Source organism: Nymphaea colorata, chromosome 3, assembly GCF_008831285.2.
Source record: "Nymphaea colorata isolate Beijing-Zhang1983 chromosome 3, ASM883128v2, whole genome shotgun sequence".
NCBI lineage: Eukaryota > Viridiplantae > Streptophyta > Magnoliopsida > Nymphaeales > Nymphaeaceae > Nymphaea > Nymphaea colorata.
Window position 1 is genome coordinate 8,289,299 of NC_045140.1, and position 11,797 is coordinate 8,301,095.

General features: G+C 40.6%; 1 protein-coding gene across 1 annotated transcript; it reads right to left on the reverse strand.

The window, feature by feature from the left end:
- Positions 1 to 8,723: 8,723 nt before the first annotated feature.
- On the reverse strand, positions 8,724 to 10,934 carry LOC116251056 (heavy metal-associated isoprenylated plant protein 39-like). Its single transcript, XM_031625118.2, has 3 exons — positions 10,838 to 10,934; positions 10,619 to 10,700; positions 8,724 to 9,106 (listed from the first exon to the last, which is right to left on the reverse strand). Exons 1-3 carry the CDS (start codon positions 10,844 to 10,846, stop codon positions 8,886 to 8,888), a joined length of 312 nt encoding a protein of 103 aa, XP_031480978.1. The 5' UTR covers positions 10,847 to 10,934; the 3' UTR covers positions 8,724 to 8,885.
- Positions 10,935 to 11,797: the final 863 nt, after the last annotated feature.

An 11,797-nucleotide genomic window follows, 5' to 3' on the forward strand; every position in this document is an offset into this window, starting at 1 on the left:
GTCAGACAACATAACCAGGTTGCATCAAGGCAAAATTGTCATTTGTTCACAAATACATTATTTTTATAAGCCTAGTTTTTGAGTTACATAAACCTAACTTATGATATTTCTGCAACAAACCTGAGCCTAGAAAGGCTCACACGGGGCCTAAGCCTATTTAGAATTGAGTTTAACTAGGTTGGAACCCTATTGAACCTGTTGACCATAATTGAACCCAGTTTGACTTGAGCACAACTTGACTTGTGGCCAACTAAGTCTAGACCTAGACTAAGGCTAGGTCCAACTCTTGAGCACATAGTCTGAGCCTATAGAACCCATACTGAGCCCAGTTTGCATGCTCAGATATCAGATTATTGATTCAGATCATAATATTAGAACTCAGACAAGTAATTTGCTTTGGTGCATATCCGAACTTCAATTTCAGATCTTCAAAACTAAATTCAACGACCCAAATCTTGATCTAGACTTTTGATCCAAGTCATATGTACAATTTCTTCTTCAAATTTTAATTTATATCTTTTGCCATACCTAAGTCATGATTTGAGTCTGCCTGAGAGTAGTGCTTAGTTCCAAATAACCAAGTGCTCGCACATGTCAGCCATTTAACTTTTTAGATAGATGACACATGTCATCAATTTGTGTTTTCTAAAGAGAGAGTCAAGGAGTCTGCGCCACTCAGGAGGAGGTCACATTGCAAAAATTAACAAAGATTAAATACATTTAGGTGCTCGATTTCTGTATTATGTAGAGAATCTACAAACTAATTAGAATTGATTTGGTACAGTTTTTATCATTTCAAATGTAACCACAAAGTCATCAAGTCAATCATGTTTTTTGTGATTTCTGTATTATTCATGTTTCATCTCTAAGTTTGCAATGTCGTAACTTTTTATCCCATGAATGTTTTTTCAATTTGTTAATTTCCGTTGATTTTTTGTTATGTAAGAGACTACGGACCAATTTTCAGATCAATCCAAGTTGATTTGATAGGTTTTAGTTTAATCAAATATGGCTGTTCAACCTGTTTTATGGGTTCTGTTTTTCTACAATTCTAAGTTTTTGTCATAGGTTCACGGTCTTATACCTTTCCCGTTTGAGGAGATTTTCAATTCTAGCACTTGGAGTCGATTGTTCTGTCTATAAAAGATCTTTTCACCAAACTTTGTATCAATCTAATATGGTTAACATAAATTTTGAATTCATTAAAGTCAATTTAAATGCAAGTTTAGCATCTAGCTTGATTTCTCGTAAACATTGTTAAAATTTATTTAGGGTCTAACATCAAACTAACACGTCTAAGCTTGCAAATGACAGTTTGGTGTGTTTGTTTATAATCTTTTGCATTGTGGATCTTGTTATACTATTACGTATATTGTATTCGATTTTTAACAGTATAATACATCATCTGATTTTAAAATCTACATTTGAATTCACTAGGAGTTCAAGTTGGTTCATCACATGTCTCGAGATAGTAGTCCATGCATGTGAACTTACAATTAGATTATAATTGTAATTTGCAAATCATGCAGATTATAATTAGATGTGTTGTCTGGTGTTTTATTTTGTAATGTTTGATATGCAGTCATATAGCTTGCTTTTTGCTTTGCATCATGCATTCAAATTTAAACCATGAACTTACAATTAGGTATATATGAGAATCAAGTTGGATTGATCAGCTTCATGCATGTGCTAATAGTCACTTGGTCTAAATCGACTTTCATGAACATACATGTCTGCACTCTTTCAACATTGAACCTGTTTTCCAAAATAATGGGCTCAAATATGGTTGAGGTCTAAACTTACCTACACCATGTTAGGTCCATTCGATGCCTCAACCAAGACTAGACGTTGAGCCCGCTACAACCAATCTGATCCTAACCCATGTTGGAACTAAGCTGCAAACCCTGATCCTACCTATGCTTATCAAATGCGACCCCCTTTGACCAAAGGTAGGTTTAACCGTGTGAATCTTGAATGGATCTCACAAATTGGATTTTAAACCTTTCATAAATTGGACCTCCATCTGGACCTCACATTGGGAATTTGGATCTAGATTTTAATGAGTGTATATCATGATCTTAGATCTTATAAAAATTGGATTTTTATTTGGGGTTTTGATCTCAACATTAGATTTGAATCCCATCTTCCATTTCAGATCTTAGGACTTTAATTTCAAAACCATGTTATTTATGCATCTTTCAATTTATGCACTTTAATTTTTGAGGATCCACGTAGATTTTCAAAATTTCAATCTCTTTCAAAATTAAGGCACATTTTTTTGCATTTATGATTTAGACAACAATCATAATTTAAAATCTAAAATATTTAGTATAGTCTTTGATCTGATTATCTTTGGTAAAGACATAAAGAACAGTAACATCTCGTATCTACAGGTCAAGTCCATATGGAGGCAAGTACATTTTTTGAACTTTTCCAATACTAACAGTTATATGTAAAATTATGAAAATTTGCATATAAACACGTCCAATGATTAGATGTCCAGATGGCTTCTCTCTCTTTCTCTTCTTTTTCTTCGAGATGGCTGTACCTCGGTCGCCTTCTTCGGATGCTAGCATCATTTTCTTTGGCTCCATCAGACTTCCTTGGCCTGGGCCTGCTGGTCCTGGTACGCGGGGTCCGCCTTTCTCAGTGGAGGTCCCGCAGATCCTCAGCCCAGGTGGTATGCCGCATCAATGCTCTTCGATGGCCAAGCTCCTGCCTTCACAGCTCCCACCCTTGCTTCCCTCATCGCGGAAGTCAGCCTCACCTTCGCGATGGAGTCCTGCCTGCTCTTTGCCGCGCTCCCCTGAGGTACCTTGCTTGCCCCTTTCTTTTTCAGCTTCGCCAGTTGGGGTCTCTCACGCGTCCACCTTGGGATGCCCCGACCCGGTGTTGTCTGCTGCTCAGTCTGACCTTGGCGACGTTCGGCCCTCTGCACTGTCACTGTTAGTTGCCTACCCGTCTACAGGGTATCGCCCCCTGGAGATCGCTGTTGTTGCTTGCTCTTGCTCGACTGAGGCCTCCGCTGTCTTGACCCCAGGCGCCTCATCACCCCCAGTCAGCTCAGCTCCCTCGGTTGCCTGTTCCCTGATCCTTGCATTTGTTACTGGCCCCCCTCTGCCCCCTCTACCACTCAGGACATCCTCCTTTCCCCATCTACTATGTATTTCTTCCGTTTCTTTTGACAGTAGCTTTACAACCGACTTGTCTTCCCTACATTTACTGCTCCCTTGGCTCAGTCGCGGCTCTCTTCGCAACCCCGCCTGCCTACCCCTCCCACCTGATAGCCCTGTCCTCCCCCACTTCCCTTCCATTGACACTTTTCCCCCCGCCTTGCGGTCTGATTCCGCATCCACCGCTGCCCCCCCCCCCTCTCTCTCCTGCTCAGTTGTCTGGTACCACCTCTAGACCTGTTGTTTGTCTCTTTCTGCCCGATAGGTTGCCACCTGTTGCGCCCTTGTTGGACGCTGAGCTTAGCATCTCCCTTCCAGATGCGCTTGCCGCTCTTCAGGTCTCTCTTCCGCTGGAGCAACTTGAGTTGTTGCATTCTTCTTTTGTTGCCGTTGTCGCACCGGTCTCCCATTCCAGCCTTGCCAGGTTGCGGTGGGAATTGCGTAGGATTGAGGCTTCTGCAGCCTCTATCCTCCCTCCCGGTACTGTTAGGATGGCCAAGCGTGCGTCGCATCACATGGTTTCCCCATGAAGGTAGCTTGTTGGAACGTGTGGGGTCTAAGTGCTCGTTATCGGCGTAGATATCTCTCTTCTTGGGTCCGTCAGCATGGACCTTCAGTGCTTATTGTGGTTGAGACCAAGTTGTCTGTCATCTCCCATGCTTGTGTTTGTACTTTGTTGCATCAACCGTCCTTCGGGTTCCTGCCGGCTAACGGTGTCGCTGGCGGCAGGCATCCTGCTGGCTTGGTCTCCACCTCTTACGGGGGTTGTTGTGCATGTTAGTAGATACTCTATCTCGGCTTCTCTCGATGGCCTTTGGCCCAATGGCCCGGTCTTAGTTACCGTGATCTATGGTCCTTGCGTTGGGGCTTTGCATGACCAGCTGTGGGCTGAATTGCATCATGTTCGTCAGCTTGCTGCCTCGCCTTGGCTGTTGGCAGGAGACTTCAATTGTTTGCTTAGCCCTACTGACTCGTCCTCCCCTATCGCTTCGGGTCCGTCTATGTCTACTTTTCGATCGTTTGTTGATGAGTTTGGTCTGTTTGACATGCCTCTGGATAATGGTAAGTTTACTTGGTCCAACAATAAGAACCCCCTATTCTTCGTAGGCTGGACCGTGTCTTTCTCTCGCCTGAGTTGTTCTCTGCTTTTCCGTCGTCCTCCTTGGTTCTTGGACCGAGGCACTTGTCTGATCATGCTCCGTTGTTCCTTTCCCTTCTTCGGGGTAGGGCTGGTACCGGGCGCCAGGTTCCGTTTTGAGATTTGGTGGCTCTGAGATGATTCTTTTGTGGCTGCCATCCCTAATTGGTGGGCTCGCACCGTCAATGGTAGGTGGGCCGCTTTCAGGCTCTCGCGGAAGTTGCACTCCATCAGGAAAAAGGTCTTCGCTTGGAAGCGTATTTTTTGGAGCGGCAAATTTTCTGAGGTATCCGTTTGGGATGATGAGATCTTGTCCCTCCAGTCTTCTGACAATATTTCTGCGGACCAATCTTCTCGTCTTCAGTGTCTTGCCCAGGAGTGGCGGATTAGGGAGTCCATCCACTGGCAGCAGCGTTCTAGGCTAGGTTGGCTTGCGCACGGAGACCAGAATTCTAGATTCTTCCACTTGACTGCCTCTCAAAGGCGCCGTCAGACGTTGCTCCAGTCCATGGTTATCGGGCACGGAGTTTTTCTTGGTGATGACATTCTTCCGGCTTTGATTGCTCATTTTCAGGATTTTTACTCTAAGCCGCTTCGCTTCCGTGCTCCGCTGCTGGATTTTCACCTCTCCTCCCTCTCTATCTTGTGTGCGATCTCTCCGGAGTGGCCCTTCCTGCACCAAGAGATCAAGAACGCTGTTTGGGCCCTTAGCTCTGGCAAGGCGCCCGGCATCGATGGTTTCTCTATAGAATTTTTTCATACCTTTTGGGATGCTTGTAGCGCTGATGTGTATGCTTTTTGTGATGAGTTTGCCTCTAGTTCCATTTTCCTTAAGGATTTTAATCAGGCTACATGCGTCTTAGTGCCTAAACGCCCTAACCCTATGGACGTCACTCATTTCCGCCCGATCTCCATCTTAGGCACGCCTTACAAAATTATTGCTAAGCTGCTCTCTTTGCGGCTTGCGCCGGTCATGCCTTCTATTATTAACCTCTTCCAGGTTGCTTTCATTAAGGGTCGGCGTTTGCAAGACGCTGTTGTCCTGGCCAATGAGGTTGTTCACTCTCTTTACTGTCTGCGGCTTCCTTCCTTCATCCTTAAATTGGACATATCTAAGGCCTTTGACTCGGTTAGTTGGGAGTTCCTTTCTGACCTCCTCACCCGTCTTCCTTTTGGTCTGTCGTTCAGAGAGTTGATCCTTTCGCTTGTCACTGGGGCCCAGCTTGCAGTCTCCTTCAATGGGAAATGTGGCGATTTCTTCTGTATCGGGCGTGGCCTCCGTCAGGGTTGTCCGCTATCGCCCTTGCTTTTCAACTTGGTCGCCGAGAGCTTTTCTGCTCTATTTCAGCACGCAACGGTCGTTGGCTTCCTCACGCCGCATTCGCTCCTCCACTTACAGACCTTCTCCACCCTTCAGTATGCTGATGACTTTCTCGTGTTCGGCAATGCTTCCCACCAACAGATAGTGAGAACTTGGCTCATCCTCCGGGTTTTTGAGCTCATCTCGGGTCTTTCTTTCAATTCCGCTAAATGTCACCTTTCCGTCATTCACGCGGATCCAGCTTCGGTACTTCTCGCTGAAGCGTGCTTTGGGTGTAAGACTGCTGGCCTGCCCATGGACTACTTGGGGCTTCAGATTATGTTGTCGCCTCCTTCACCCTCCTTTTGGGATGGAGTGGAGCAGAAGCTTATTGATCGCCTTCAATATTGGCAAGAAAAATTGCTTTCTCTCCCACACCGTATTACTCTTGCTAGACACTGTCTTGCGTCTGTCCCCTTCCATGCTCTGGCCGTCTATCGGCCTCCTGTGGCTGTCTTTAGTAGGTTTGATAAGATTATTTGTAAGTTTATCTGGAATGGGGATCGACCTTCGGATCGCCTTATGCATTGGGATGTGGTTGTCTTTCCGCGTCTTCTTGGGGGTGCTGAGGTTACCAACCTTAGTCGGGCATGCGAGTCTTCTCTATGTTCTTGGTGGTGGCGTCTGGCAACTGAGCATTCTCCCATCACCCAATTCATTTGTTCCAAATTCGACTTGCCTTCCCCTAGTGTTTGGAACTGTTTCATCTCTCACCCCTCTCCTTCTCACTTTTGGAAAGACATGCTTTCTGCCCTTCCTCTTTTCCTATGCCTTGCTTACCTCTCTTCGCCAACATCCCCTTCCTGGCCTCTCTCACCTACCCGCTAGTTCACTTTCTCTTCTTGCTACCTTCTCTTCAGGGTGATGGCGCATTTGGGAGGAGCGCAACAACAAGGTCTTCAGGGACACCTTCTCTTCGTCAGATGGTGTGGCTCGTCTTGTGCAGGGGGATGTCCAGTTTGTCATTCGGTTAAGGCGCCGTGGTCCGTCTGCGGCTGGGTGACGGTGCCGCTTCTTCCTTCCTCTCTATTCACATTTCTTCTCACTGTGCATTGTATTGTATATTTCGTCTTTTTGCTTTTGTTTTTGCGGATTGCTTTTGTATCTAGAGGACGTCTTGTCCCCAAATTTTGTTATATATTTCTCATTTTATCGGCTTTTTCTATACAAACACACATAATGGGAGAGAGAGAGAGAAAGTCATCTTAGCCATTGATTTTTTTTTTAAATAGATGGCTGGAAGAAAATCAATGAGAAAATTTTGTTAATTAATGGTAGATGACAGAAATAATCTATCTCTTTTTTCTCGGTGATTTTTGTCTTAGTGATATATATTAGAAAGATCAACGACTAAGATGATTCTTTATAATTTTAGGATCTAAGAGACTAGTACCTGCTAATTTCTCTCTCTCTCTCTCTCTATATATATATATATTATATATATATATATATATATATATATATATATATATATATATATATATAGCTATTAGACCCTTACATACAAAACTTAAACGAGAAAATTTTGAAATATCAAATTTAGCGCATCAAATGGTAGAAATTAAGAAAAATATAAAAGCTATTTTTTAAAGGACCAAAATACCCCCAAAGGCAACTGTTGTTTTTTAAGAAAACTGATTTGTTTCTCCCTTTCTCTCTCTTTCTCTCATCCTTTTGAGAAGTATTTTGTTTTTTTGAAAAAAGAGTTTTGACTTTCATAATTTTTACTTAATATATACCTTTTGATCTACTTAGGATAAATGGCTCAGATACTTCCCATTAAGTTTGATATACAAAAGTTTGATAACTACAATTTTTCTTATGTACATATATATATATAACATACTTGAAAAGGCAATTGGTAAGTTCAAAGTTGGAGATTTTTTTTGTTCCCAAAGCCCAAACTAGTTCCTGGTTATTGTTTTACTGTAAAATTTTGATGTGCTCATGTATGAAATATTAGATTAAACCAAACTTGTGACGCTAAATTTAATTTGTGCTTGCGTGCTTGTATGTATATTCTCGATTTTTAGCCATGAGATAACATCTGTCTTGCATATTTTACTTTCCCAATAACCTTCACACACACACACACACACATTTAGACAAGCATAATGATTGCGTAAAAGTGACTGGAATAAGAGGACGTTGCTTTGGTACCGTGAAAACTCATTGCTTCTTCACATGGTGGCATGGACCTTCGGTTTTATCACAGACATTTTGCATTAGATTTGGCTTAATCCTGATCGCTATATTGTTGTCAAAATTAAAATCCCTTCGCATTCCTTCATCCTTTGTCAATCACATACTTGAGTTCGGGGAGTGTCATTACTTAGTTTCATATACCAGTTGGAATATCCGGGCCATTCAATTGATATGAGTTTACATTAACTTCATTAGAGAAACTCGCATTAACTTGGTTTTTGGTAATGCGTGGATCTGACATGGATGTACTCAAGGGGTTGACACAACGATCATGGCAGGGGCTGGTAAGCAATTAGTCTCCATTTCAAACTCTTATAGCGTTAACTCATTGTGTTGTAAAAATGAAATACCGATTATATGTAAGTTTAAGCATAGCAGGGGGAGACTAGGCTTGGTTTTGTAAGAGAATGAAGGGAAAGTGAAGGTTTCAGCTCCTAATTGAGCAGATGGGTGCAATATTTCTGATCACCCTGACCTGGATGTGTGCCGCTGTGTTCCTGAGCACTTCCTTGTGTGCAAAGGGCTAGTTGATTCTCTCTCTTGTCTCTACCCAATTCCTGTAAATGGTTGGATTTGGTTTTGGATTTGGAGCTGAACATTATCTTTTAAATCCAAATTTGAACCTAACTGGCACAAAATCCGATGTTTATATGAAAGGGGCTGGATCTTCGTCGGATCTTTTAGGATATCAGACTTGGATTCAAACACCAATCTATGTGCATCGGGTTAGTTTGGGGCGAGCTTTAATATGAATTTGATCTGATTTTTTAATCTGAAATTAAATTATTTTCTATATCCATTTGGAGCAATTCAGTTAAAAACTAAAAAAAAAAGCATTGTATGAGAGTGCAGTCAAGTTTTGGCCATTGTAGAACTTGTATTTCACCTCACAATATGTTGATCAAACAGAAGGATACTACTCTACTATCTCTCTCTCTCTCTCTCTTCATCAAAATTGTACATTGGCAGCTACATGCATCTGAGAACTCGGCCATTCTTAAATAAAACTCTACTTCTTCCCATTCTTCTTATCACCGTTCTTAGTATTATTGTTATTATTATTATTGTTGTTATCTTTCTTCTCGTCCTTCTTCTCCTCTTTGGCTGGGCCAACTGAAACTATCTCTACGCTGCCAATTTTCTTGAGTTTCTTGGCTATTGCTATTGGATCCATCTCACCTATGACTGTGATCTTATGCTCCTTCATGTCGGCTGCGATCGAATCGACTCCTGGTTGGACTCTCAAGATTAGAAACCACAATCCAACATTTTCTTGAACAAATTGCAAAATTGATGGTTGAAGCAACATTAATATATCACGACTGTAGGCGGAAAGTGACTATACATCATCAACAAAAACATGTCACATCATTTCCATATCAAATCCACCAATTAGTATCCAAACCTCTCTCTGGTTTATCAGGGACTTTGTTATCTTTCAAACAAGGGTGCTTCTTCCCCGTTTTGATGTTTATCAACAAAAAACATGTCACATCATATCCATATCAAATCCACCAATTAGTATCCAAACCTCTCTCTGGTTTATCAGGGACTTTGTTATCTTTCAAACAAGGGTGCTTCTTCCCCGTTTTGATGTTTATCCTCACTTTTTTTTTTTTTTTCAATGCCCCAACTTTTTTTTTCTGTTATTCAAGCACCCGAACAGTGTGTTTAATGCTAGGGTCACTAAAATTCAATCCATAATCACAAAAAAGGCATTTTTTTCAAAAAACAAACACACACAAAAAAACACGATAAATTAACTGACCGTTTAAAACTAAAAAAAAAATGTGTTTTTTGAAAAAACCATTAAAAACGAAAGAACCATGTTTTTAACGTGTTTTTTCATATTTTTTTTCGGTTTTTTTAATGTCAAACAATTTTTTTTTCATTTTTTATTTTTTTATTTATTGCAAATTTACTTATCTTTCGATATATATGTTTGTTTCATTAGTTTCTCACTTATTTTATTTTCCTCTCATTTTTAGTTTTTTAAATTTTTATGTTTTTCTTATTATACTCGAAACCAAATAGCACGTGCCCTCCTTAAAATTTTAAAACCTTCACATGTTAACATGTATGTTTGCATATCAGTGCCCTCACTTCACTATAAATTTTATATTTTTTGTTTTCTTATCTCTTACTAAAATATTTGGCTCTGGCATTGATTTAAAGCCGTCACTTGGGCTTTCAGAAAGAGAAAAGAAAACTTGGGCAGTTCTTTGGACACATGTCCAGAGAAAATTTGACAACTAACAGGGAAACCCTAAAATGATATAAAATGACGAAAATGGCCTTAATCGTAAGCCTCAAGAGGCACAGGCAGGCCTACAACGTCTATGGTTAAACACCAAGGGCGCTTCAACCGGGATAATGCTTCAGAAGTCCTCTGATTATGATTTTCTTCCGGGGTAAAACGGTCATGAGAGAAACTCAAGAAATTTAAGAGAAAAACCTCCTATTGGACATGGCGTGGTTTCAAAGAATTAAATCCATCACACAGACGATAAGGAAAAAGATATCGTCAGTCGGCCGTGAGATCAGAGGTACTAAAGATTACAGAACAACAAATCAAGAACTCAGTAAGAGAAGATCAACGAAGGTCAGTTTGCCTAAGAAAAAAAGGATTGATGAGTCGCAGAAGGAAACCGAGAAAAGAGAGAGAGGGAAAAGGTCATATAAATTAACCACACAAATAAATGTAATGGCAGGAAAGAGGAGAAGTTCGTAGATCAGTAGTACCGTAGATGTCGGCAACGGCCTCGATCGATTTCTGCTTCGACTTGACGTCGCTCATGGCGGTGATCTTGATCACCACCTTTTGCTGAAAGGCCGGGGATGCGAAAACACGAATCAGATCAGTGTGTCATAACACCGGAAAATCAAAATCAGGAAACCCGAAGAAATCAATGAAGAAATTTGAGAAAAGAACGAAGAAGAAGAAAAATGAGAGGGAATTACCTGCCCCATTTCGTTCCAAACTCGAAAGAAAGTAGGAGCCACTGGGAAGTTTTTTTCCTACAAATTAACCTCTTCTTCTTCTTCTTTCCTCTCGCTTGAATCACCGCTCTGCAGAGAAAACCTTTATATAGAGAGGAGGAAGAGCCGGACAAAAGTGAAATTACCAAGGTAGCCTCAGCTCATTAATGAGATCCGGCTGCACCAAGATTCACCAACATATACAACAAAACATGAGGTCATCAATTTCATTCGGTAGGGATGTCGATAATTCGGATTCAAATTGAAGCTATCGATTTCAAATTTAGATACGAATAAGAAAAGTTTATATTATTATATCCGAAAGTGAATTCAACTTTTCTTTGAATATTTGATTTTGATTTTTAAATTCACAACTGCATTATGATATGTTAAGAACATCTTTTAAAATGAATAGGTATTGAATGTGGGAAATGTATTTGAAACTGAATCTGAATCTGATTGGGTATTTACTTAAAACAAAATCCAAATCCAAATATGATGGTGTTTTTTTTTTTTTAATCTGAATTCAATCTGAATTCTTTATCAGATGTTCCTTTTTTTTTTCATTTCTAACCTTTTTTTAAAATCCAATCCATTGACAAATCTGCAACTTTTATCTCCCAAGGCCAAAAAGGTAAAACACATCTTAGACAATTCTAGCAAGGTTGAATTTAGCTGATCAAAATTTTCTTTTCAGATTTGTCTGTTTTCTATAATGAAGATCTTAATCTCTTGTTTGAAAAGTGCGGGAATTAAGTGTTGAACTTTGCAATATCCTTTGAGTCTCCAATTCATCGATTTCAGAGGCAGGCTTCCCAGTTTCGAGCATAAGATATTTAATGCGTGAATTCCAAGCATAATTAAGACCTTAAACCCACAGTTCTCAAAGCTACAGTTTGCTAGAATTATGAATTCAAGAAAAAGAAGGAGTCCTTAAACTAA

What these genes read in the sequence shown, in the direction of transcription:
- LOC116251056 (XM_031625118.2), bottom strand. An exon ending in GGCCGTTGCCGACATCTACG is followed by an intron (nt 9,107 to 10,618) that starts GTACTACTGATC and finishes GAGTCCAACCAG; the next exon opens with GAGTCGATTCGATCGCAGCC.